Genomic DNA, 25,287 nt, shown 5'->3' with positions numbered 1-25,287 from the left:
GTAAAAATTATCGCAAGTTGGCCTCGTGCAGTATTTTTCGCACACGCTGAAACAGTCACTCTAACTTTTGACGCCTTCGCAGCCGCAATTTGTAGAAAAAATCAAAAAAGCGCATTTAAAAACGGCAAAAAGTGCAGATAAACGAGATAAATACAATCGCAGCTAGTACAGTGAACATCCTGCAGCGAGTTTAAAGTAAAAGTAAGCATTTAAGCCGTGGACAAACCGGCATTTCGCCTCGCGGCAAATAATTGCATCAGTATTGGTGCGTGCAAGGAAGCGCCGCCGCCGCCGCTGCCGCCAAAGCCAAAGAAAGTTTCCTATTACAGTTGTAAATCATTTGTAGGTGCTAATTGGAAAGAAAGAGAGCGCAAGCGACCTCTTTTCCAGAACGAAAACATTGGTAAGAGCGACATTGTGTGGGGCCCAAATATACCACAACGCAATTAACCCGTTGCGCCCCTGGCCTTGAACTCAACAGACTTGGCTGCCGTCCATGCAGTGACGCCGCGACACACACACAGCACACAGACACATACACATACACACGAAAGCCGCTTTCTTGCCGCTAACCGAAAGAAAAAGAGCACAAAACAGAATCCTTAATCATGGCCGAGCCAAAGACACCCGAGAAGATGCTTTCCGCCAAGCCGCCAGTGTTCCATCATCATAATAGCCACAGCCCGAATGCCTCGCTACAGCTACCGAGTCCCATAATCACTCGACGCACACGCACGGCCTCGACGTAAGTCCATCTCCAGCTCACCCTCTTGCTCTGGCATTGATTTAATTGTCTCTCTCCTCCTACTCTCATCCCCTCCATCCGACGCTTTTGCGCGCGCACAAAACACACAATCAAACAAAACAAATTTAGCTCGGCTCGGGCCTTGGAGAACCCAGTGGTGACCGGTGTGGTAAAGTCCTTTAGCCGCAGCAAAGGACACGGCTTTATAATACCCAGCGCCGGTGGCGAGGACGTTTTTTGCCATGTTTCCGAGTAAGTTGCTGAATAATGCATGCGACCTTCGCCCAACGTTAACAAACCAAACGTTTCCCAGCATCGAAGGTGAATATGTGCCCATGCCCGGGGATGAGGTCAAATATCGCCTGTGCGCCATTCCACCAAAATACGAGAAACATCAGGCCGTGCATGTGCAGATAAGCAACTTGACGCCCGAGGTGCACCACAAATGGGAGGAGCCCGTCTTTGGATCCTCGCCCGCCAAGTAGGCGTGAAAGAATAAATGTTAGCAGCCTTCCATGGACTTTAATTGGACTGGAGCACGAGCTGAAATGGAAACAGTACGAAGCGGGGGAATACAATAATCAAACAATAACCATGAAAACGAAAGCATGAACCGGCAGAGAGACCAGAACAGAACCGAAACAGCAAACAGCCAGCCATTAAAGTATCAATTGAACATTTACTTAATTAGACTTTAAGCTAACGAAACAAAAAAAAACAGTCACAAATGTTGCCTTGAAATGGAAGAGCGACAACTGAAACCAGTTTAACTCGAGTAATGCATATTGAAAGTCGTATTTGGAAATTGAAATTGTTGTTCGATGATCGCCACAGCCTGCCTGCCAGCTGCCACGTTTGTGTGTCCACCCAATTGGTTCTGGAGCCTGTCTGTAATCAGTACTTACTTTTAATTATTATGAAATATCTGAATGTGTTCGCCAAGCAAACGGAAACAGAAAATTCAATTTATTATTATATTATATGTACCAACAAAATGCTGCGAATTAAATATGCACTTTTTTCCAATCTCCGTGAATGTGTTCAAGGAATGGGGAAATTACATTTTATCTGCATGTTAATTTATTGTATACCATGCCCCAGTTGTAGCATGCCTTATCTGTGGGCATGGGAAGTCAAGCAACTGGAGTATCGCAGTGTGTATACCCGGCTAAAAATAGCAATTTTCATGCCCCCAAACAAACTTTTGGTTGTACGCGCACAATTTGAATTTGACTTGACGAGTGTGACCATGCAGCGTGCCGTTTCACTGTATCGTTCCATTGCCACTGTTTTTTATATTTTTTTGGCATTTTGTGTTGAAAACTTATTGTATAACTGATATAAGATTGTTGCAAAAGCTAACCAAACTTGTGCAAAATTGATGCATCAATTGGTTAAAATTATATGTTCGATGCTGAAAGTGCTAAATAGCTAGTAATGTTAAAGCGAATATAAAATTTTGGAAATATGTTTCTACTCGGTGTGTTTACGGTACATAGCTAAGTGCCAGGCGGTGTATTTAATAGCTAAACGCTCGGTCACACTGCCCAAAAGCAACATCAACAAAAAACGTATGCCACGACTTTAATAGAAATTTTAAGTTATTTAAACGTAACCGAAAATGATCGAGTGGATTAAGTGCGTAGACCTAATCAGAGTTTGTTAGCTAGGCGTACGACAGACAGACACACATACACAATATTTGCTCTCTTTTGGTACTTAGAAAGCATCGGCACTGCACTGACGTGGACCTGAAAGATTAGAAACAGGTGAGGCGACATGTGCATGCACTATCAAGATTGAAATCAGCTTGGAGACGTACTTGTACCCCTTCTAGCAGAGTACCAGCATGTCTACAGCACGGCGGAGGCCGCAGGGCGGCAGTGCGGGCGATGACCAGAGCGTTCTCATCACAGAATATCAACCGAAGGAGCCGCTGGCGGAGAAGGATGAGGAAAAGCCAGACATACGCGGCGACAGACGGAATATAGCTATACTGCTGTTCCTGTACATACTGCAGGGCATACCCATTGGCCTGATTGCCGCCATTCCCATGCTGCTGCAGAACCGCGGCGCCAGCTACAAGCAGCAGGCGGAGTTCTCCTTTGCCTATTGGCCGTTCAGCCTGAAGCTGCTGTGGGCGCCCATCGTGGACTCGGTGTATGTGCGCAGGTTTGGGCGCCGCAAGTCGTGGCTGGTGCCGGTGCAGTATCTGCTGGGCGGCTTCATGATGTTCCTCTCCTACTACGTGGATCGCTGGCTGGGCGGCGACGGTGTGGAGCCGAATGTGGTGCTGCTGGCGCTGCTCTTCTTCCTGCTGAACTTCCTGGCGGCCACGCAGGACATCGCCGTGGACGGCTGGGCCCTGACCATGCTGAAGCGCTGCAATGTGGGCTACGCCTCGACGTGCAACAGTGTCGGCCAGACGGCCGGCTACTTCCTCGGCTATGTGGTGTTCATTGCCCTCGAATCGAAGGACTTTTGCAACAAGTACTTGCGGGATGTGCCCCTCAACGAGGGCATGATCACGCTGCCAAATTTCCTCTGGTTCTGGGGCATTGTCTTTGTCGTGGCCACCACGCTGGTGGCAATCTTCAAGAAGGAAAACGACATTGAGGATGCCCACACGGAGGCACGCTACACCGAGGAGCACGAGCTGAACATTCGTCAGAGCTACAAGATCCTCCTGGACATGGTGAAGATGCGCCCCGTGCAGATCCTGGCTGCCATTCTGCTCACCGTTAAGGTAACCTTCTCCGCCTCGGATGCTGTGACCAGCCTGAAGCTCATCGATGCCGGTGTGCCCAAGGATCAGCTGGCACTGCTCGCTATACCGCTCATCCCACTGCAGCTGGTTCTCCCTCTGGTCATGGGTCGCTACACCAACGGCCCACGTCCCATGGATGTGTATCTGAAGGCCATTCCCTATCGAATCCTGCTGGCCGCTGTGGCCACAATGTTTGCCTATGCCACGCCATTTATGGTGCAGCAGGGACATGTGCCCGTGTACTACTATGCCCTGCTCATCGTGCTGTATGCGTGCTATCAGGTGTTCCTGTACTCCATGTTTGTGGCGGCCATGGCATTCTTTGCAAAGATCTCGGACCCCGCTGTCGGGGGCACATACATGACATTCCTCAATACGCTGTGCAATCTGGGCGGCAATTGGCCCAACACAGTGGTGCTCTGGCTGGTGGATGTGTTAACGTACAAACAGTGCAGCAGCATCGCGGATAACGCCTGCCTCAACAAGGAAGAGCAACAGGTAGGACACTCATCTGGCTCTGTCCCTGCTTTCGGGTCTAAACTTTTGCCTTACCTTTGCAGAGCTGCGAATCGTCACAGGGCAAATGTGACATTACCTTCGATGGCTACTATTTGGAGTCGTTCTTCTGCGTGGTTTATGGCATCATCTGGCTGCTGGTGGTGCACAAATGGATTGTCTACTTGCAGGATTTGCCTGTGCGGTCATGGCTGGTGGTCAAGCACAAGTCGCGGTAGCAATTAATCGTGTGAAACGCAGCCAACAGCTATTATTTATAGAACTTGTGGCAAGAGTTTGTTTGCAGCCGCCTCATCGTGTTTAGGCTAGTGCAATTGAAAATTTCCCGCCTCGGTATTGTTTTTTTTTGTCGTAAAACTCAATAGATTCCATTGGAAATAAAATTAGTTTCGAGTACAAAGCAAAGAGAAGGAAAATCTCAGAATTGCGAATGGAAAAGGGGTTGTTGATTTATTCGCTGGATCATTGTGTTTTAGGTGTGGCTACAAAAGTGTTTCTTAGCTGGGTTAGGTCTGTGGTTCTAGTAGTACTTCCATGAGTCGATCGATTCCTTATTGTTTTGTTTGCTCTTGCGCTCAATCAGACCGGCCAAATGCTCCGAGCGCATGGACAGCGAGTCAATCTTCTCCACCAGCTGCTGGTAGGGGCTCAGCGGCTGTGTGCCCATCACCACATGGCCCAGCTTCGAGTCAATCTTGGCGTTGAGACGTGCATTGCGTATGAGATTGACAATCCAGCACTCGGCCTCGTTGGGCTTCATGTTCAGCTTGTCGGCCAGCATGCTAATCGTGATGCACTGATGAATGCGGCAGAATGTCTCGAAAATCATCAAGCGGGCATCCTCCACGAACTCATTCAGGCAGGCCACAATGAAGAAATCGTTGAGTATGACCGTCTGGCATTCGTGCAGCTTCAAGCGAGCGCCCTCAAAGTCAAAGTTCACGTACAAACACTCGAGGAATTCGGTAATGGGATCGCGATACGTGTACGACTCCTGCTGGATGACCTTAATCAGATCCTTGAGCGCATTGCGACGCGTTCGATTGATCACAACGGCGGTGGCCAGATAGCGCATAATGTGCGGGCACATGGTCTGAATGGCATTCAGATACAGCGGCTTGTACAGGAACATCTCGATGATCAGGTCGCGTCCCTTGGGATGGTTGAAGAAGACCAGCACGGACCAGTGGATCAGCCAGGTGCGCTGCTGCAGGGCCTGAATGGTCGAGAAGTTGGCACTGTCAATGTAGTCACGCAGACGCGTCAAATCCTCCAGCGCAGTGTTCCAGTTAAGGGTCAAAATCTCAGCGGCCAGTTTGCCCCACAACACATTCAAATAATTCTGGAAAAGAGGCCACAAATTGAGTTAAAATGTGCACCCTGAATATATTCCCAATTCGCTCACCTTGTCGTTGGGCGACATGACAATCAGACAGAAGTACAGATACGATGTGGACTCCTGGTAGTTGCCGCACTCGTACAGGTACTTAGCCAGCTTGTAGGCACTCTCCAGATGCTCCACCTTGAAGTTGTAATCCTTTTGCAGGGCATTCACAAAGGTCTTGGAGTCCTTCATGCTCTCGCCGTTCTTCAGAATATCGGTGGCCTTCATGATGGGCGCCACCTCGTTCTGCAGCTGCTTGAGCGTGGCCAGCACCTCGGCCTTGCGCTGCACCAGCTCCTCGGGCATCTCCTGGCTCAGGTTCAGGCGCTTGCGCGTGTCCATCGTGTAATCTATCATGTTCGTCTTGTTCACCGTCTCCAGGATGTACTCCAGCAGTTCCTGCTGGTTGTAGATCTGCAAAAATAAACATTAATGCATTAATGCTATGCACATTCCACGCCCTCTCCATACGTTTCGCCATTTGGTGGTGACACGGCAACACCGCAAAGAAAAAATTTCTAACCTCCTTGCCGCACAAGAATTCCAGCAGCGGAAAAGTGAGATGCCGGTCCAGATATTGACAGTTGATGCGTGTTAGGTCAAAGTTAGCCATGTTTGCGATTGTTTTTTAACAATTTTCACTATTTAATTTCCACGCAAATTACAAGAAAAATACGCGTGCGACCGCAGTGCTGCGTAGCGTTGGGAAAAGAATCGTTATGCTTATCGATAGTAAATATCATAAATTAACCCACACTAAAAGGAATAAAATACCACAGAAAAAAGTCATATTTTCAATGTGACTGTATGCCGACATGGAAGAGTTTAGCAGCACTGAAATAGGTGACTAAGAAAATTTAAATTAATGCTTTCAATAGTTTGAATGTTTATTTCATCAAATGCTTGCACATAAATATATTCATATATAGATGTATGTATGTATATATAGGGAGTATACATATGGGTTATAAATATATATTTTGTTGTATAAATAGTGGTATAACTGCCAAAGAGGACACACACTTTTCATCATGCACTTCTGCCACTTAGGTACTTCTGCGTTTAAGGTTCGTGTCGGGGGTTGTAGTTGTAGTTCAAAATACGCACAAACAACATCTACAAAAAATGCTTTACGATATTGGGCTTAATACTTGTTTGTCTGTCCGTGTATACTATATATATATTTTATATAGTTGGAGGTTGGAGATCAGCATACCAATTTCAATAAACAGGCAACACAAAACTCGAAACAACATGGAAAATTAATGCATTTTCTAACACTTTTTTTTTACTTTTTCATTTTTTTCTGCTTTCATAACGTTAACGGTAAATTTCTAGTTATTGTCTTTAGATTTTTTTTGCTGGATAATTCGATATAGATTTCTGGAATTCATTTTCATTCATATCAATAGTTTTTTTGCACGCTTAATTGACTCCTGCCGCACGCAGCATCATCATCCTATGGAGGGCACATCACTCTCTCTCTCAGTACAAGAAATGAAAGAACAGCAAAGAAATGAGAGACAAGTAACAGTAAAAACAAAAGCAAAACTCTGTCCCCAGCCAGAATTGAGATAAAATAAAACTAAATGTAAACGGCGTTCGTTTTTTTTTTTTGGTGTGTAAAAAACTCAAGTCTTTGTTGTTGTTGTTGTTTTTAGTGTTAACTAAACTAAAATCGCGAAAATAAAAATCACAAATTGCAATCGGTATATAGAATTTCTCTCTAGGCTAAGGGACGATGCACGCACACAAAACTTGATATTGACTGCTGCTGTTGCTGCGGCTGCTGCTGCTCCTTCTTAGGAGGTTCTGATGACGCCGCCGGGTCCTGGCAGGCCACTGATGCGACCAGTTAGATAGGAATCCACTTGGCGTGCTGCCTGGCGACCCTCGGTAATGGCCCAGACGACCAGCGACTGTCCACGACGGCAATCTATAAAAAAAGCAAATGAAAAATAGAGGAATATCTCTACAGCGGGGGAGAGGCTGAAGTACTTACCGCCCGCAGCAAAGACCTTGCCATTGGAGGTGCCATACTGTCCATTGGTGGCCTTGATATTGCCACGCGGATCCAGCTCGAGGCCCAGCTCCGTGGCCACTGTCTTCTCGGGTCCCAGGAAGCCCATGGCCAGCAGTATCAGATCGGCGGCAAAGTACTTCTCAGAGCCGGCCACCTCCTGCATGCGCCACTGTCCCGTCTCCGTCTTGGTCCACTCAACCTCGACGGTATTGACGCCCTTGATGTGGCCATTCTCGCCGATAAACTCCTTGGTGGTGGTGCAATACTGACGCGGATCCTTGCCCCACTTGAGCTTGACCTCCTCGTGGCCATAGTCAACGCGGAAGACCTTGGGCCACTGCGGCCAGGGATTGTCCTCGGCGCGCTTCAGTGGCGGCTCTGGAAGTATCTCGAAGCTGGTGATGCTCTTGGCGCCCTGCCGCAACGATGTGGCAATGCAATCGCAGCCAGTGTCGCCACCGCCAATGATGATCACATCCTTGCCGGCCGCCGAAATGATGTCCTTCTTGCCGCCTAGCTGTTTCTTCTGCTGCGCCTCGAGGAACTCCATGGCAAAGTGAATGCCCTGCAGGTCACGATTAGCCAGCGGCAGATCACGCGGCCAAGTGGAACCCATAGTCAGCAGCACAGCATCGTATCTGCAGGGGAAACCATGAAGATTATAAGTTCCAGCCGGCTGAGGCGGATTTACTTACTCATTCAGCAGCTGCTCGGCCTTGAGATCCTTGCCCACATGCACATTGGTGCGGAATTCGATGCCCTCGTCGGCCATGAGGTCCACGCGACGCTTGACCACCTCCTTGGACAGCTTCATGGTGGGTATGCCATACTGCAGCAGCCCACCGACACGATCGTTGCGCTCGAACACGGTCACAAAGTGCCCGGCGCGATTCAGCTGCTGCGAGGCAGCCAGTCCCGAGGGACCAGAGCCCACAATGGCCACACGCTTGCCGGTGCGCACCTCCGGGATCTCCACCTTGATCCAGCCCTGCTCGAAGGCATGATCAATGATGGCGCATTCGATGTTCTTGATCGTCACAGCCGGCTCCGAGATGCCCAGGACACAGGAGCCCTCGCAGGGTGCGGGACAAACGCGACCCGTAAACTCGGGGAAGTTGTTCGTTTGCAGCAGCTGGCGCAGTGCCTCCTGCCACTCGCCATGGAAGATCAGATCGTTCCACTTGGGTATGATGTTGCCCAGCGGACAGCCCGTGGAGTTGGACTGGCAGAAGGGCACGCCGCACTCCATGCAGCGAGCGGCCTGCACCTTGAGGTTCTTGCGCACATGTGGGAAGTTGTAGACCTCGTTCCAGTCCTGCTGCCGATCGGCGGCATCGCGATACGGTGCCGTCTCACGCTTGTACTTGACAAAGCCGCGCGTCTTGTCCAGCACACGATCGGCCCGCTTCTGCTCGAGTGCCACATCCTGTATGGACTCCTCGATGTCCTTGATGTGCGGCTCATGCTTGCCATTGCCATTCTCGATGGCTGCTACGGCGGTCTTCAACGGTTGCTCCGCCGCCTGCTGCTCGGCCATGTCCTGCAGTGCCTTTTGATACTCGTAGGGGAAGACTTTGACGAACTTTGCCTGCGATGTGGCCCAGTTGTCCAGCAACTCCTTGGCCACCTTGGAACCGGTTTTCTCAATGAAATCCGCCAGCAGTTTCTTGACAATTTGCACATCCTCCGCTAGCTCTAGCGGCAGCAGCTCAACACTCTCCGGATTCACTTTGGGCTTGAAGGAGCCATCAATATCATAGACATAGGCAATGCCGCCCGACATGCCCGCGGCAAAGTTGCGTCCAGTGAGGCCGAGGATGACCACAAGTCCACCCGTCATGTACTCGCAGCCATGATCGCCCACACCCTCGACGACAGCGGTGACGCCCGAATTGCGCACACAGAAACGCTCGGCGGCAATGCCACGGAAGAAGGCTGTGCCCTCGGTGGCGCCATACAGGCAGACATTGCCCACAATCACATTCAAGTGCGACTCAAAGGTGGCCGTGTCCTGTGGCGAAATGACAACATTGCCACCACACAAACCCTTGCCCACATAATCATTGGCATCGCCCTTCAGTGTGACATTGACGCCACGAGCGAGGAACGCGCAGAAGCTCTGGCCAGCGGAGCCCTCAAGGAAGATGTCAATGCTCTTGCCAGCGGGCAGACCAGCTTCACCATATTTACTGAGGGAGAAACAAGAGTTAGTTGGGGTAGATCCTTGCTAGAGTTGCAAGCGGTTAACCCACCAAGCAATATGATAGCTGAGTGTAGAGCCAAATGCACGCGCTTCGTTATGAATGCGCATCTTGACGGTGACATTGTCGTCGGAGCCATTGAATATCTGCTGCGCCTTGGCAATCAGCTCGTTGTCCATGCGCTTCTCCAGCTGGAAATCCTGCTTCACAGAGCCCCCGACAATGTTGGTGCCTGGTCGCAGCTCCAGTGCCGGCTGCAGCAGCAGCTTCAAATCCAAATTGCTTCCCTTGGCATCACGCTGGCTGGCCACGCGCAACAGATCGGTGCGTCCAATAAGATCTTGGAATTTACTGATGCCCAGATTGGCCATGATTTTGCGAATCTAACAAAGAGAAAGAGTTTAATCTGCTGTGGATGGGTTTGCTTTTGTCTCCCAGCTTACATCTTCCGCCAGCATAAAGAAGAAATTGATGACATGCTCGGGTTTGCCAGTGAATTTCTTGCGCAGCACCGGATCCTGTGTGGCAATGCCCACGGGGCAGGTATTCAAATGACATTTACGCATCATGGTGCAGCCTGTGTGTGGGCAGACAATAAAAGATTAATCTACGGCAAGGCATAGCTGCTGGCCTTAACTTACCCATCACAATCAAGGGCGCTGTGCTGAAGCCAAATTCATCAGCGCCCAGCAGCGCGGCCACAACCACATCGAAGCCAGTGCGCAGCTGTCCATCCGCTTGGACAATTACACTGCAGAGAGCAGTAGGAACACAGATATCCAGACCGTTTGTGAGAGTAGGGAAGACACGACATAAAAAAGGAACGCAATGTTAGCAACGTTAATGTTCAGCGCAAGTTTTAATTTAATGAGAAGAAATTACGAATGGAGCACACGGCACACAGCACACGACGATCGTGACACGGCAGTGAGTGAAGCGAGCAAGTGAGTGGATTTTGTGGACATTTTTTCAACAAATCAGCAGCGAAATAATCAGCTTAAAAATTCGAGCACTTCACACATGAATATCCAGTTCAATTCAGATCATTGAAAATCCTTCTAGGATCTTTGTTTGGATTTCAGTTGTTTGTTTTACTTAGATTTCAATCTATGTTTTCAGTTTGTTGTCTGCTCTTCGAGCATCAATCAATCGATCATTTGATGCTCTCTTTCTTAGCATTAATTTGCTTCCAACGCTGTCCTCGCTCGGGGGGGGATAACCACACCAAAACCAGGCACACTTTCAGTAATGGGGTTTGTTTCATGATTAGTAGTTGAACAACAGAGGCAGTTAGCTCTTGGGCAGCCTGCGCTCCTGGTCGATGACTTACCGTGAACGTAGATTATTCAAAACCAGCACTTGATGCGTCTCTGCAATGCCCAATTCCCAGGGCATGCCGGCATTCTTGATGCCCGTCCAGGAGCTGGCACCAGTGCCGCCATCATGGCCAGAGATAACAATGTGTTCAGCTTTGCCCTGCAAGAAACAGAAAGCCAATGTTAGGGGGGAACTCTGCTACTCAAAGTGGAGTCTGCAACTTACTTTAGCAACGCCCGAGGCCACCACGCCAACGCCCACTTCCGAGACAAGCTTCACGCTGATCCTGGCATTCGGATTGGAGCACTTTAGATCGTAAATCAACTCGGCCAGATCCTCAATCGAATAGATGTCGTGATGCGGCGGTGGTGAGATCAAGCCCACACCTGGCACCGATTTACGCGTTTTGGCGATATCTTTGGTCACCTTATAGCCAGGCAGCTCACCGCCCTCGCCGGGCTTGGCGCCTTGGGCCATTTTGATCTGCAAATCATCGGCATTTGCCAGATACGAGGCGGTGACACCGAAGCGTCCCGAAGCCACCTGCTTGATGGCCGAACGGCGGCTATGGTTGGGATCTTGATCTGCAATAGAGAGAAGCGAATAATTAGCTTAGCTTCAGGCTAAACCTCTACCCAGAGACTTACTCAAATAACGATCAGAGTCTTCGCCGCCCTCGCCTGTGTTGCTCTTGCCACCAATGCGATTCATGGTGACGGCCAGCGTCTGATGTGCCTCCAAGGAGATGCTGCCAAAGCTCATGGCACCTGTTGCAAATCTATAAGAGAATTAATCATAAATTTCTGCTTGAAGAATCACTCAGAGATCCCTGCCTACCGCTTGACAATCTCGCTGGCTGGCTCCACTTCCGACAAATCAATCTTCTGGCGATCGTTGACAAAGTCCAGCTGCCCGCGTAGAGCGCACTTCTTCACGCTGTCCAGCGTGGTCTTCTTGAAGGCCTCAAAGGCATCCAGATTCTTGTTGACAGCCGCCTCCTGCAGGCTGCCAATGGACGAGGGCTCATTGATGTGCGCCTCGCCGCCGTGACGCCAGTGATAGTGTCCGGGATTGCGCAGGATGCGTGTGTCCGGCGAGATCTTGCAGTATGTCAGCTGATAGCGTTCGAGTCCCTCCTTGGCGAGTATCTCCAGAGTGACGCCACCGATGCGCGACTGAGTGCCGCGGAAGCATTTGGCCACCAGATCAATGCCCAAGCCCACAGCTTCAAAGATCTGAGCGCTCTTGTACGACTGCAGTGTGCTGATGCCCATCTTGGCCATCACCTTGGCAATGCCCGTGTCGATGGCCTGGGCATAGGCTGCGTAGATCTGCTTGTTTGTCACCTCATGCCCGATGACACCATCATCGCGCAGTGCCTCAGCCAACTCAAAGGCCAAATAGGGACAAATGGCATCGGCACCGTAGCCGAGCAGCACGCAAATGTGATGCACCTCACGGGCCTCCGCTGTCTCCACAATAATGCCGACCTTCATGCGCTGCAGCGTCTCAATCAGATGATGATGCAGTGCGCCCAAAGCGAGCAAAGCCGAAACGGCTGTCATGCCATTGGAGCCGGCATTGCGATCGGAGATAACGATCAGCTGGTAGCCCGCTTGGGCGGCATTGTAGCCCTCGCGACAGACGCGCTCGATGCACTCGAGGTAGCCCGGTACGCCGTCGCTGAACTGGAATGTAATGTCCAGTACTTTGGTCTTCCAGCCGCGATGCGTGTTCCGCTTCAGGAGCTGGGTGTCTGGAATGCTCAGTATGGGATTGGTGAGCCAAATGCGATGCACCTGCTGGGCGGATGGCTGCAACAGATTGGCCTCCGGTCCCAGCGGACATTGCATGGACATGACCACCTTCTCGCGGAATGGATCGATCGGGGGATTGGTTACTTGGGCAAACAATTGCTTGAAGTATTCATAGGCAACCGGCTGAAAATTGGACAGACAAGCCAAAGGCGAATCATTGCCCATGGACCCCAAAGCCTCCTTTCTGTAAGAGGCAGAGATGAGGTATTGAAGTTTAGATATGGATAGATTTGGGTGCGTATTCTCCACTTACTTGTTCTTAAACATGGGAATCAGCAGCATGTTCACCGTCTCTGTGGTGTAGCCGAAGAGCGACAGCCGCGGATCGAAGATGCCACGTTGGGAAGCTGGCAACTTGGAGAGATCTTCCACTGGCAGCGCATTCAACATATTGGCATTGCGTATCTCATCCAAAGTGATCTATTTGGGAGCGTAGAACAGAGAATTAGAGTTGTGTTTAGGGAGGGTTCTATGGCGCATGCATGGAATGAAATTTAGAGACTATAAAATTACCAAGAAAGTATAAATTGAATAAAAATCTTTTACATTGAGTACAGAATCTGTGAAGATTAAAGTATTTAACATTTTTGTACTTTTTTTGTTTGATTTATGAATTCACATAAATTTAATTATGACGTAAGATCATTCTACACGCGATGTGCAGTAGATTTCATCGACGCTGAGGCTGCATTTTCTAGCAGAAAAAACGATGAAAGCTGCTGCATGCCGCGTCTGAATGAATTTTGCATATATTATTATTATTATTTGTTTTTCTTGGTCGATTTTATAGCCTCTTGATCACAAAAAACTCAAACAAGTAGAAAAGCAACAAAGCAAAGAACAAACTCAAATTTCTAAGGACAACAACTACGGGCACTTGGACCAACTTGGGGGGGCAAACACCATTTATGGACTCACCATCTGCATTAGTATTAGTTCCCACCACACAAATACATTAAACATTTGTAAGTAGATAATTGGAGGGGGGATTTTCATTGATATTCATATTTCATAATCACATTGAAAGCGTGAGAGAGAAATGAGGACAAAATTTAGACAAAAATACAATTTGAAATGTGCCAAAAGTTTCGTGTGTTTCGTGTGTCGTGTCTGAATGGGTGTTTGTGTCGTCTGGAGACGATTAGTGGGAGTAGGAGAAGGTGGATGCTTTACCATGTGTGTGTTTAGCCTTCACTCACCTTCTGCTGCAGCCACTCGGAATGGGGACGCGACTTGGAGATGTGCTGCTTCAGTTCAATGTCCTGGATGAGCTTCTTCTCCTTGGTGTCCACCAGCAGCATGCGGCCGGGCTTGAGGCGACTCTTCAGCGTCACCTGCGAGGGATCCACATCGTAGACACCCACCTCAGAGGCCATCACGAGCACGTTCTCTTTGGTCACATAGAAGCGCGACGGACGCAGACCGTTCCTGTCCAGCACGGCGCCAATGTAGCGACCGTCGGTGAAGCTGATGAGCGCTGGTCCATCCCAGGGCTCCATTACACAGGCGGCCCACTGATAGAAGTCGCGCTTCTCCTGCGGCATTGTCTTGTCGTTCTGCCACGCCTCCGGCACCATGGTCATCACGGACTCTGGCAGCGACCGCTCACTGGCCATCGTAAGGAACTCCAGGACACAGTCAAAGGAGCCCGAATCCGACAGATTCGGCTCCACCACGGGATACAGTTTCTTCAGCTGATCCCCGAACGCCTCAGACTCCATGACACCCTCGCGTGCCTTCATGAGATTCACGTTGCCGCGCAGCGTGTTGATCTCGCCATTGTGGGCGAGGACCCTCAACGGATGGGCACGCTCCCAGCTGGGGAAAGTGTTGGTGGAGAAGCGCGTGTGCACCAGCGCCAGATAGGTCTCAAACTCTGGATCCTTGAGGTCCGTGTAGTAGTCCCACAACTGATCCGAGGTGAACAGACCCTTGTACACCACCGTGCGATCCGACAGCGAGCAAATGTAGAAGCGTCTGCCCGGCTTGGCCAACTCATGGCTGGCCCTCTTCCTCAACACGAACACCTTGCGCTGAAAGTCCTTCTCATCGCTGCCCTCTGGACGACGAACGAACACCTGCCGCGACAGTGGCTCCGATTTGCGTGCCACCACGCCAATGGCCTGCTGATTGGCCGGCACCGTGCGCCAGGCAATCACTTCGAGGCCCAGGCTCTGGGCCAGGTCATTAAACTCCTTTTCGGCAGCCGCATGCTGCGCCTCATCCAAGTAGAAAATGCCAGTGGCATAGTCACCAAGTTCGGGCAGAGTTTTCCCATCTTTGGCCCTGGAAATGCAAAGGGGAAAATGAGTTTGATATTAGAGATAAATAGAAAAATACTTTGATGTGTAATGCGCCATAAAAGTGCTGCCCCAGAGTCAGCTTTCTATTTGTTGTAATTGAATCTCTAAGTAGTTCCATTCATCGCGCCATTCTGCCTTCATTGAGCGCAGTTTTCAGAGCATCTCAGCTGTCAGTCAGTCTGTTGGTTCGTCTGGCAGTGCCCCCAGTGTTCACCTGTTTGTCATTCAGCGACATGCATTCCATAGACTCAAATATCGCCTATAGACGGTGCTTCGTTTCGATCTCGTTCTTATTACGTCGCAGTATTCAGTGAAGCTGTCAGCCAGGCAGCAGCCAGCTAGCAGCAGCTCCTCTCCATTGGGGGGCAAGGGAACTAATTTCACAATTAGTCTGGCTGTACCGCCGCAACATTTCAAGCGTTCCTTGAACTTGAAATTCAACCCAAATCTCATATCACTTAACACGTGCCCGTCTACAGGCAATTGCGTGCCGCTCGCTGCCAAAATCCCCACTCTCGGCATACCCCCCGAATGATCGCTAATTCAAGTAGAATTTATGGCTTGCTGTGCGACATTACGCGATTTAATCGACTGGACACATAATCTATATAGAGACAGACAGACAGATGTAGCACTAATTCTATGGCAAATAGTTGCGAATTTATTCGATTGATTAGCACATTTCGTTCGAGTTGTAAATCGCTTTGGACAGTGTCATATTTATTAGGCGGGGTTATGGAACGAATCAATATACAACAGCAAAAGGCTTCTATAGATATCGTTTTATCAAGGGTAGAATCTTTTCGATGAGTTTTTTTTAGGCTAGAAGAGTTTTATGAATGAATAGCTGCCAAAGGGGAACATGTTATATATCTGGAAAGTTTAGTTATATCAATTTTACACCCTCTATAAACATCTTTCCCCTAACCTTCTTGACTTATATTAACCTTTAATGCCATTTACCCATAAAATATTCTTCCATTTAGCAGCAGAACAGCACACAGGCCCCCTTGCTCACTCTTTCTTTCTCTCTCTCTCTCTCTCTCTGATTACTATGCAAAACATCTCCCCCACTTAAGAATATATTAGCAGTTCGGAGACCTTGTTGTACTTTTCCATCGTTTACCTCCAAAATAATAAAAATAATAGAATATAATAGTTTAATGGAATAATTTGCGCGAAATAATGGCCACTAGATTTCCCGTCCCCCTGCCTAACCAACGGATGTACTCCCTGAAGCACTTTCTATAAAAAATATTGCGCACACACACGCACATTTAGGCTTATATACACACATGCCGGATAAATATACAGATGCCGGATTCTGGGCAATGCGTGACGAAAACAAAAACCGTGCCAAAAATGCTGACAAAATAAACAGAAATCAGAAAGCAGAATTGTACATCGGATGATAGAGAAAAAGCAAGAGAGGGAGCGCAAAGAGCAAAGAGCAGATGTTGGATTGCTGTACGGTACATAAAAATATGTACATGACCATGGCTGGGTCTCGGTCTCTGTTTTATGAGGGTCTAGGGGGGAAGATGTGCTTCATTTCAGCAAACTATTTTTGACGTGCTCGACTGCCATCTGATGCAGAAGCCAATGTACCCGTAAAGTAATGCAGGGAACGCTTAAGGGGAATCTTGTATGCATTATTGATATTTCTAGGAATTTTATGGCTAAACTCAGTAGCTAAAGGCTACTCATAAATCAATAAAATTCAACTGTCATGTGTTGATTCTTTTATAAGACTCGAATGAATGGTGCCATTCTTTAGGCAGAATTACAAGCCATAATCTGTCTATCTACAATCCCGATTTAGTGGCAATAAAAGATAAAATAAAGCGCAATAAATGTAGTGTAGAGATAAGTGCAACTGAGGATTAAGACTCAACAATGGAACAATTTACTCCCATGATAAGAAAACCTTTATATTATTTCTCATGGTAAACGTTCACTTTTCATTCGGAATTTTCCTGTGAAATTAGGAGGAGAAATTTTAACCCAAAGTTATTTACCCTTCTCTATACAGAGTATTCCCAGTGACAGACAGCGACAAGTGACATGAGAGCGAGCGGTAGAGAGAGCTTTGAGCTATTTTCGTATTTCGCGCACGAGATCGCCGCGATATCGTGTAAGCCATTTATCAATGGCACTCAGGCGGCGCCGCCATAGGATTAACAGACCGGCATATACTATATGGAAATAATATTATGTATTTGTTACTTACAAAGACTTGGCATAGAGTCCATGAGGAATGGAGGCCAAGACGCCAGCACCGTCGCCAGTGTCATTGTCGCAGGCGCAGGCACCGCGATGATTCATCCGTTCTGACAGGGTCTGGGCATCACGTAGAATCTGAGGAGCGTAGAGAAATCGTAGAGAACAATTAGAGTTGGGTGGATCCCCTTCACCAGGGGGTGTGCTCTCCATCAACTGCTGCTAACCTTGTGAGAGCGTTTGCCATCGATGGCCACAATGAAGCCAACGCCACAGGCCTCATGCTCATTCTGGGGATCGTAGAGTCCCTGTTTGCCAGGTGCCTCCCAAGGCATCAGCTCCTGCGGGCCATCTTGGTCCTGCTCCTGCTCCTGCTCCTGACCTTCGCTCAAATGCACTTCATTCGATTGTTCGTTGATGCGCGAACCGTTAATGGAATTGCCACTGGCGGAAGCGGCAACCGAGTTATCGATGATGGTTTCGTTGGATGTTTCAACAGAGGATTCACATTCAAATTCGCAATTGTCAGTGGTTATTGGTGCCATTATACGATTATATACCCTTTGCACTTGCTGAAAATTGTCTCTTGTGTTTTTGTCGTTTTTCGCTTGGCGTTTAATTTATGTTTTTTTCTCTTTACGATCTTTTCGTGTTTACTTCACAGTTAGAGTACAAACAGTTATTTCTGCAGTTTTATGGCTGTAAAAAAATAAGGAGAAAAACAGTTTTTAATTGATGTTTTCTTTTTTTTGGCGCCGCCGCTGCTGCACTTTTTGCACGTTCTTTCTTGTTCTCCCTTTTGCACTATTTTCACACACACACAAAAACATGCATACAGATTCTTGTTCTGTTTTCGTATTCCTTTTTTTTTGTCTTGCCTCAAAGTTGTTGCTGTAAGTTTTTTCTCGCGCAAGACGCTTTCTGGGGGGGCACACGCGACACTGACGGCTGCTCACAAGCGAATGAAATGGGGAGCGAGCAGCAGAGCACCAACGAACCCCCAACTCGGATCGGTGCAAGGCGTGTGCGCTGGTGGGGTGAGACATTTACGGAAACCTCAAATGAAAGCGGGAAGGCAAGCGTGCAAACTGAAGGAAGAGAGAGAGATAGAGAGAATTACTCCTTCACTTCTGATTCAGTGCAGCTGTACTTGCTCTCAGCAAAGCTCGTTCATGGCTGCGACGGGGAGAGCGCAAAGCAACAGAGAGCTGCCATTTGGCTTTTCAGAGAGTGCCTCTGGCCATACCTCACCTTACTGCAAACACACCATGATCGCTCTCTCGCAATCCTGTTCTGACTCTTGCTATATTCGTGAGTCTCTGTCTCTCTCTCCCGCTGTCCTACGCAACGAAATTTAAGCCTGATTCAATCTCCAATCGCTTTCGTGTAATGCACTTGTTCTTATCACAAAAAAATAATTTATTTTCCACTACAACACACTCTGCCTCTCGCACCACTCTATCTCTGTCGCTCTAAGAGGCACTCCACCTGAAAGGCTTACCTAAATTGCTTCCTAAACAGACAGTTCGACGATATATACATACGCCGAATCGATCTTTACAATTGATTGACAGATTGATTAAACAATCGAGATTGTCCCTCCCCTCTCCAGCGGGGTGAGACCTTGAAATGCTCGACACTACGTAAATGCGAAATACGAAAAAATCGTTCGATATTTACATGGCGGCTTTTATCGAACAAGGAACGACAGGAGCGAGCGAGCGACATACTGCCATAATCGCTGAACCTTATCAAATTGCAAGTGTGGAATTATTTGTCATGTATTTTATTATTGTAGAAAATACATATTAAATGGCGTCACAGAACGACGTTAAAGCAAATTCCCCCGTTTGTATGCTTGAAAATGCGATTTACAATATGCATACGAGTACAACAACAACAAATATTCAATTGAGAAATAACAATTTCAAATATTCGAAATGAACAACAAAATTAATTCTGTTTTTCGAGAATATTTTAACGATCCCCAGAAGCACAGCATCTTTATCGTTGTCTTTGTTTTAGGATTATAATTTTAGATATTTTTTGTGTTAAAGCAAAGAGCTGCCATCAATAATTCACTGTCAACCGTTGTCATCGCATTTGAAGGAATGTTTTTCCATTACATATCTCTCTATGGGGTCCTTGAACCGTTGACCAGAAAAAAATGCATTCGAAATGATGTATGCATATATATTTTTGGAATATACATCGATGCTCTCGGTTGTTCTAGCGAGCTCTTCTCAAAATAGAATCTCCATTAGAAAGATAAAATCTTTCTAGATTTCTGCCAAAAATTTTCCATCAGTTCTTCAGCTCTTTCTATCTTTCCTTTTTATTTCAGTGGCCTAATTAAATTTTAGCCAGCAATCTCTTTGCAAATCTCTCTCCCAGGAACTGGTAGCCCCGATTTGATGGTTCGATTGCTTTAATTAGGAGACCATAAATTAATCAATCAAAAGGTGTGCCGTGGGTGATAAGCGATAAGCGGCCAAGTTCATGGGGTCCACCAGACGTAGACCGAGAAATCACTTCCCCTCTGCTTATCAAAGACTTTCTATTGTGCCCAGCAGACAACAACGACGACGGCTGCTACTACAAATTTATATATGGTTCAAAGTCCCAGGCAGTCGGCGCAGAGAGGCGCTGGGAATGGAATCTATCAGGCGGTCGGCTGCGACGTCATGCCACAATCCTAATCTTCGACGGTGACACATTCCAACGCCAGCAGCAGGCGCGCTCTGAAATCGATTCAGAAAGAGAGAGAGGAAGAGGATAGAGTCCCGCTGCACTGAGCAGATTAAATCCGCAAATTTTTCCTCTGCCACCAAAAGATAATCTGCTTAAATGTTATCCCCAGAGATATATCTAAGAAATACTTTTTCGCAATATCTTTCACAATTTCATAATCGATTATATATCGAAGTCATATCAAAACCAATCAGAGAAATAGCCACTGTTGATCAATCCTCTCTCTCTCTCTCTTAGTCGATTTGTTGACTTTTTATTAGACTCTTTTCTTGTTTTTGGTAGCTCTTTCAGTATCAGGCATTTAACATGTGCCGATCGAGTGTCTGCAACTGAGGCAGCGGCAAGAGGAAGGCAAACATGCTCTTTCATTATTTGATGTGCTCTTTTTGTTAATAATCTTTGGCGTCTCACCGCCACTGCCCCCCAACCCGTACCGGCTCCCCACAAACCTTAGATAAGATTCATTCACGACACGAGCGGCACAGCCAAGAATCTAATGGCACACTGAACTTTCCTGCAAGCCTCCTCCCTACCCAGTGGGGGAAGATTATCGGTGTTCCATTGGGGGGAAGAATTATTCACGATTTGCATGCGTGATTGGGAGAGGAAAGTGCTATTAATACGTTGCGATTTCTGGTTGAATGCGTAATGCCCGAACAGCCGATAAGCAACGCTCCTATGGGAAACATGGAACGTGACGTAGCTGGAAGATTGAGCTCCCGAATGGCACCAGGCACAGGCACAGTGGAAAGTTTTGACCAAACTTCAAGTGTCTTGAATTTGGCAGTGAGATTTATGAAAAAGATAACCATTGGCCCCCCACAAAAGAATAGAACAACATTTTTTGGCGTGACTTGAATAAAAACAGATATCTTTGTGGGGCTAACGAAAAGTAGCCAAAAATCTTGTAGATAAATCTTGTAGATAAAGCTCTCGAAATACTCTTAACCGATTAACTCTTCACATGTCTCTATCAATCATTTGGATTGATATTTGTCTGCACGTTCATCTCAGTTCCGTTCTCCTTGCATAACTCTACCAAAATGCGTCACAAAAACCAATCTATTTTCAGATCAGAATATACACATTTCACTTAACGTATAAATGACGTTGAGAGCATAAATTCCAATGGCAATTATTTTTCACCTTTTCACAAATTGTTTTGACATTTAGCTAAGAGAAGGAAATGGGACACCCTGTTCTCCAGTTAGCCAGCAATCCCAGAATCTAGACTTGGCTCGCAACTCAAAACAAATATTTGGACTTCCACTGAAGCGGCGAGAAAATAAAGCAAAGAAATCCAATATTGTACATATGGCAAACAAGTCTGCAGACTTTCAACCTGAGAATAGATCGGGAGAACACAGAGAGAGAATGATAAACACAGAGAGAGAGAGAGAGAGGAGGAGGAGCGACCGTTTCCATTGCGTTGGTGCAAAGTCCGAAAACGCGGCAGCCGCGCGTGGCCCACATCTCTACTTTGGGGGGATATGTATCTGTATGCAGAGATATTTCTGTGTGTGCGTATCGCTGTTCTATAATATATAATTATAATGTAAACAAGAATCGCAACAAGTTTCAATAACCCCGAACAAAAAGTAAATAACGAAAACGTTGCGTGCGGTAGGTTAATGTTTTGGGCATGCCAGAGGGCCATTATTCAAGGATAATCATCAGCGGTCCTAATGTGTGTCAGGCTCGAACCAATAGACCAATAGAAAAGCCATTAGCATTAGCCTTCAAACGAAAATCCCTGTCTTGTACAAATATAAATAGAACCAGTAGCTCCTTCCGCTATAAACTTTGTTTTTCTGCGATTTATGTTCAAATTTAGGGCTGGCTATAGTCCGGGCATTGTCCACTATCTGACCCGCACTGCCTCTGCTTATCGTGGTACTTGAAGTGGGGTCCACTCTACTTTGTTTTATGGAGAAGCAAGAAGGGGGATTCCGCAAGGGATATCGCCTCAATTAGCCAGGGAAAAAAGGTTGTTTAAAAATAGTAACAATTGGTTTTCATTATCGCCACTGGCTTGCCTTTCTTGTTGTTGTTTGTTTAATTATGGAATCTCTACCCCCTTCATCGCCTTGTGGTTTGCTTTTTATTGCGCTTTGGCATTACACGTTGAACTATTTTTTGTTTTATCTGGAACTACTTGCACAGTGGGACCACACAGCCATGGGATGAAAATCTGAATCTGTATGGGCAGATTTAATAATAATTCAAAAGAAGATTATTATGGTATTGCCTTAATACTCCAAACAGCATTGTACACAAAAGCTAAAATTTGTTAGCTAATTAAACTTGAAAGTCGGCCCAAAGTGCGATATGTGTCTGAGAAGCGTTAACAGTCCATCAATTAGCATTAACTTCTTATGTTTTACAGTCTCAGAGTTTCAGTGATGAAAAATGGAAGTTCCACGCATTCCAATGATGTAATTTAATAACGTATTTTATAAATTTCATTGATATGTTTACTCTACGATAGACTGAAACTTAAGGAACATTGTTTATCTGGTTTATAATTTCGTTCAAACAAACGAATGGGGGGTTGGCATATGGAATGACGATACCCATGCCCATGCACCGATATTATATATCGCAGCTGTTTGCTATTTATGGCAAAAGGTGCGGGACCACACCCCTGCTCCATGCTCCCCTTCGCTAATTAAGTGGCGAGGGTACAGTTGGCAGCCCATAAACAAGCAACGTCGCAATTTGCATTAGTTTCCAATGAAAGCTGCCTCCAGATGGGAGACCGAAAGAGAGAGAGAGAGAGCACGTTGGCGTTGCACTTTTGGGGTAGGTAAATACAGTTGTGTGTTCCAAAGTAAATTAAAGAGGGGAGCCCAGTGGGGAGTCAGGTACCTGGTTTCGAGGTCTGAGTGCTACCTGTTTGTATATATAAAAGACCTCGGGACTCGACTCCCCATCAAGGCTTATCAGGCAAACTATGGGTAATCCTAGCGATAGAGAATCAATCAAAATGTTACTTGAGTTCTGAAATTGATCAAACAATATGTCTGGGGCCCGAAGCAACATTTTGTTATCGTAATTGTTTCCATGATCCCCTCCCCAAAACTACCAACCTACTCTCTTTGAGGCTGCGACGCAATTGGAAAATCACTGAACCGGTAAACCGCAACAACCTGCGGCGCCACCGAGAACCACCGCGAACCACGGCAATTCGTATCCAATTTCAGTTAGGAATTTAATGGCATGTGCAATGAAAACGGCGAAAGGGGAATGTTGTTCATTCATTCTCTTCATAGATGATAAGCTTAGAGAGAGAGAGAGAGCTTTGCTCTTACTTAACTGCAAGAGAGAGGGCTTAAGTTCACACTATCTGCCACCATCTCTGCTCGAGCCTCTTGAGTCTATTGTTTTGCTCAAAAGCCTTCTACAATCCTTTTGAAGTGCTTGCCTAGCTCTTGGGATAACAGTAAAGGACAATAAGACTAAGCACAGCATGTTATCCTTTAAATTGAAGGGACAATTGACGCGAGAAAAGACCCTCGGAGAGTGGCAAAAGTGTGCAAACGAGGAAATGCGCTGCTCTGCTGATTACATAACTGTTATGTAAGAGAGTGGGAGAGAACATACACGCACACACAGGCTCGGAAGCTGACGCAGAGAGCGCAGCAGTGTTGTAAATGTCAAAGGGCAGTGACGTAGACAAGCAAAACTTTGACGCCCACACACAAACGAAAAAGATGAGAGGAGGAATGTAATCAAGAACACTCTTCTATTGAATATGGCTTGCTTAGAACTAAAATCCTAAACAAAGGAAAAGCAAACACAGAGGCGGTCATTAAATTTGATACCACACCCATTAAGGAAACAATTTGTGGCAGTTTGTTGATTCATTTATTGTGGCTTTCCTTTTTACAGGCCACTTTGTTGCCATGGAGCCCACTGTAAAGAAATCACTGCCATGGTCCACGGCCCTTCGTTTATCTTCGAATATCTCGCAGGCAGAGCAGAGCCCTAACCTTACACTGACCTTGAAGCGGAGCAAGAAAAGCAGCTGTGGTCTGGTCTGCAGTGGAGCACAGAGCACCAGAACCACCAGGGTGCGTTGGGTGAGGGGGGAGGAAATAGCGAAACGAGATTCCCGGCAGGCGGCAAACATACACATACAAACGTACATACACAGTAGAACGGCAACGACAACGACAAGAGCGAGAAGTTTGCGGCAGGGCAGCAAAGCCACAGTGCCGGTCATTCTAATAAGTCCACTCTTACTTGAGTTTATGAATGGAAAAAACGGTGTACACATTTACAATTGCTTTTCAATCAAACAAGTTCACGTAATCATTCAACAGATCAAAAATCTTGAGCATCTCCATGGAACGTTTCTAATTTTATGCACTTCACTGTTGCTTAGAGAGAATGTTCTTGGATGGAAGAGTAGCAAGCATGCGTTTCTACTTCTTCCTGCTCTTGTGCTTCTGCTGCCTTTTCTTCCCACACTCCCGCTTTTGAGGTATACGAGTGAGAGGAGTATGACTGCGTGTGAGTGTGTCTGTAGGTATGTAATATGTATTGATTTTTGCAGAGCAACTCCTACGCTTTTATCTCTTTCCGTATTGCGTTCTTATCCATTTCCCCAACTATTACTGTTTGTGTGTGAATTAGTTGCTATTTTATATCGCTTTTTTATCACTGCATCAGCGGCGGCACGAATAAATTAGACACAAAACTCTTTTTCATTTACATACTTTAAGCTTCAGATAAAACTGTTTTTATTTGTAACTTCTTCAGCACTACAAGCACTTTAGAACTTTGTGATTTTTCACGCCACGAAAGCACTTTGCAAATTTAAATTATGCTTTCAGCACTTCAATTTTGATTTTTAATATATATTTTCGCTGCGTTCACTTTAAAGACCCGAATACATATGTGGAGCATACGTTGGGGCGGCAAAGAAGTTCGATTCTTATCGCCAATACACTTATCGCACAAAAATACCGACAATATCGGTATAATATCTGACGGGCAGGCGGTAAATTTGATCGGACTACTGTTGCATTGCTGAGCTGGACAATTATCGGTAGCTTGCCTAACTAAATGGGTAATAGAGTCCGGACTACAGCTCTGAGCTAATTGTGTGTACCAATGTTACTGGTATCCCTCTAGAATGGCTGACTAGTCTTAAGACAGTATATAATGCAGTATATTTTATCCAGCTTGTGGTATATTATTGAGGGTAGTGCGGTGTATTTGACCGATATGTCCGCGGT

At 46.8% G+C, this 25,287-nt stretch overlaps 4 protein-coding genes across 8 annotated transcripts; 2 read left to right on the top strand and 2 right to left on the bottom strand.

Annotated features, from left to right (window-relative positions):
- Positions 1-30: 30 nt before the first annotated feature.
- LOC117589227 (cold shock domain-containing protein CG9705) lies at positions 31-1,723 on the top strand. Of its 3 annotated transcripts, none has more exons than XR_004574196.1 (5): positions 31-201; positions 347-745; positions 875-997; positions 1,059-1,293; positions 1,327-1,723. XR_004574196.1 is itself a non-coding variant. In XM_034280980.1 (5 exons), the coding sequence occupies exons 3-5, from the start codon at positions 609-611 to the stop codon at positions 1,228-1,230; spliced, it is 432 nt and encodes a 143-aa protein (XP_034136871.1). In that variant the 5' UTR covers positions 31-201; positions 347-403; positions 482-608; the 3' UTR covers positions 1,231-1,723. The 3 variants fall into 3 exon arrangements, 2 of the variants coding, with proteins under 2 accessions (XP_034136871.1, XP_034136870.1); XM_034280980.1 differs by having other exon boundaries at positions 347-403; positions 482-745; positions 1,059-1,723; XM_034280979.1 differs by having other exon boundaries at positions 1,059-1,723.
- Positions 1,724-2,296: 573 nt separating this feature from the next.
- LOC117589225 (acetyl-coenzyme A transporter 1) lies at positions 2,297-4,433 on the top strand. Of its 2 annotated transcripts, none has more exons than XM_034280977.1 (3): positions 2,297-2,514; positions 2,583-4,010; positions 4,073-4,433. In XM_034280977.1, the coding sequence occupies exons 2-3, from the start codon at positions 2,595-2,597 to the stop codon at positions 4,244-4,246; spliced, it is 1,590 nt and encodes a 529-aa protein (XP_034136868.1). In that variant the 5' UTR covers positions 2,297-2,514; positions 2,583-2,594; the 3' UTR covers positions 4,247-4,433. The 2 variants fall into 2 exon arrangements, with proteins under 2 accessions (XP_034136868.1, XP_034136866.1); XM_034280975.1 differs by having other exon boundaries at positions 2,298-2,514; positions 2,586-4,010.
- Positions 4,434-4,452: 19 nt separating this feature from the next.
- LOC117589226 (eukaryotic translation initiation factor 3 subunit E) lies at positions 4,453-6,121 on the bottom strand. Its single transcript, XM_034280978.1, has 3 exons — positions 5,936-6,121; positions 5,434-5,826; positions 4,453-5,370 (listed from the first exon to the last, which is right to left on the bottom strand). Exons 1-3 carry the CDS (start codon positions 6,023-6,025, stop codon positions 4,549-4,551), a joined length of 1,305 nt encoding a protein of 434 aa, XP_034136869.1. The 5' UTR covers positions 6,026-6,121; the 3' UTR covers positions 4,453-4,548.
- A 942-nt stretch (positions 6,122-7,063) lies between these two features.
- LOC117589222 (glutamate synthase [NADH], amyloplastic) lies at positions 7,064-17,992 on the bottom strand. Of its 2 annotated transcripts, XM_034280970.1 has the most exons (15): positions 17,521-17,992; positions 17,304-17,431; positions 13,970-15,056; positions 13,689-13,691; positions 13,024-13,190; positions 11,791-12,954; positions 11,601-11,731; positions 11,179-11,537; positions 10,967-11,112; positions 10,278-10,387; positions 10,080-10,213; positions 9,688-10,019; positions 8,131-9,624; positions 7,415-8,073; positions 7,064-7,348 (listed from the first exon to the last, which is right to left on the bottom strand). In XM_034280970.1, exons 1-15 carry the CDS (start codon positions 17,836-17,838, stop codon positions 7,215-7,217), a joined length of 6,366 nt encoding a protein of 2,121 aa, XP_034136861.1. In that variant the 5' UTR covers positions 17,839-17,992; the 3' UTR covers positions 7,064-7,214. The 2 variants fall into 2 exon arrangements, with proteins under 2 accessions (XP_034136861.1, XP_034136862.1); XM_034280971.1 differs by lacking the exon at positions 13,689-13,691.
- Between the last annotated feature and the right edge of the window lie 7,295 nt (positions 17,993-25,287).

The sequence above is a fragment of the Drosophila guanche genome, unplaced genomic scaffold (genome assembly GCF_900245975.1).
Source record: "Drosophila guanche unplaced genomic scaffold, DGUA_6, whole genome shotgun sequence".
In the NCBI taxonomy this organism is placed as follows: domain Eukaryota; kingdom Metazoa; phylum Arthropoda; class Insecta; order Diptera; family Drosophilidae; genus Drosophila; species Drosophila guanche.
This window is presented reverse-complemented; position numbering and strand designations above follow the sequence as displayed.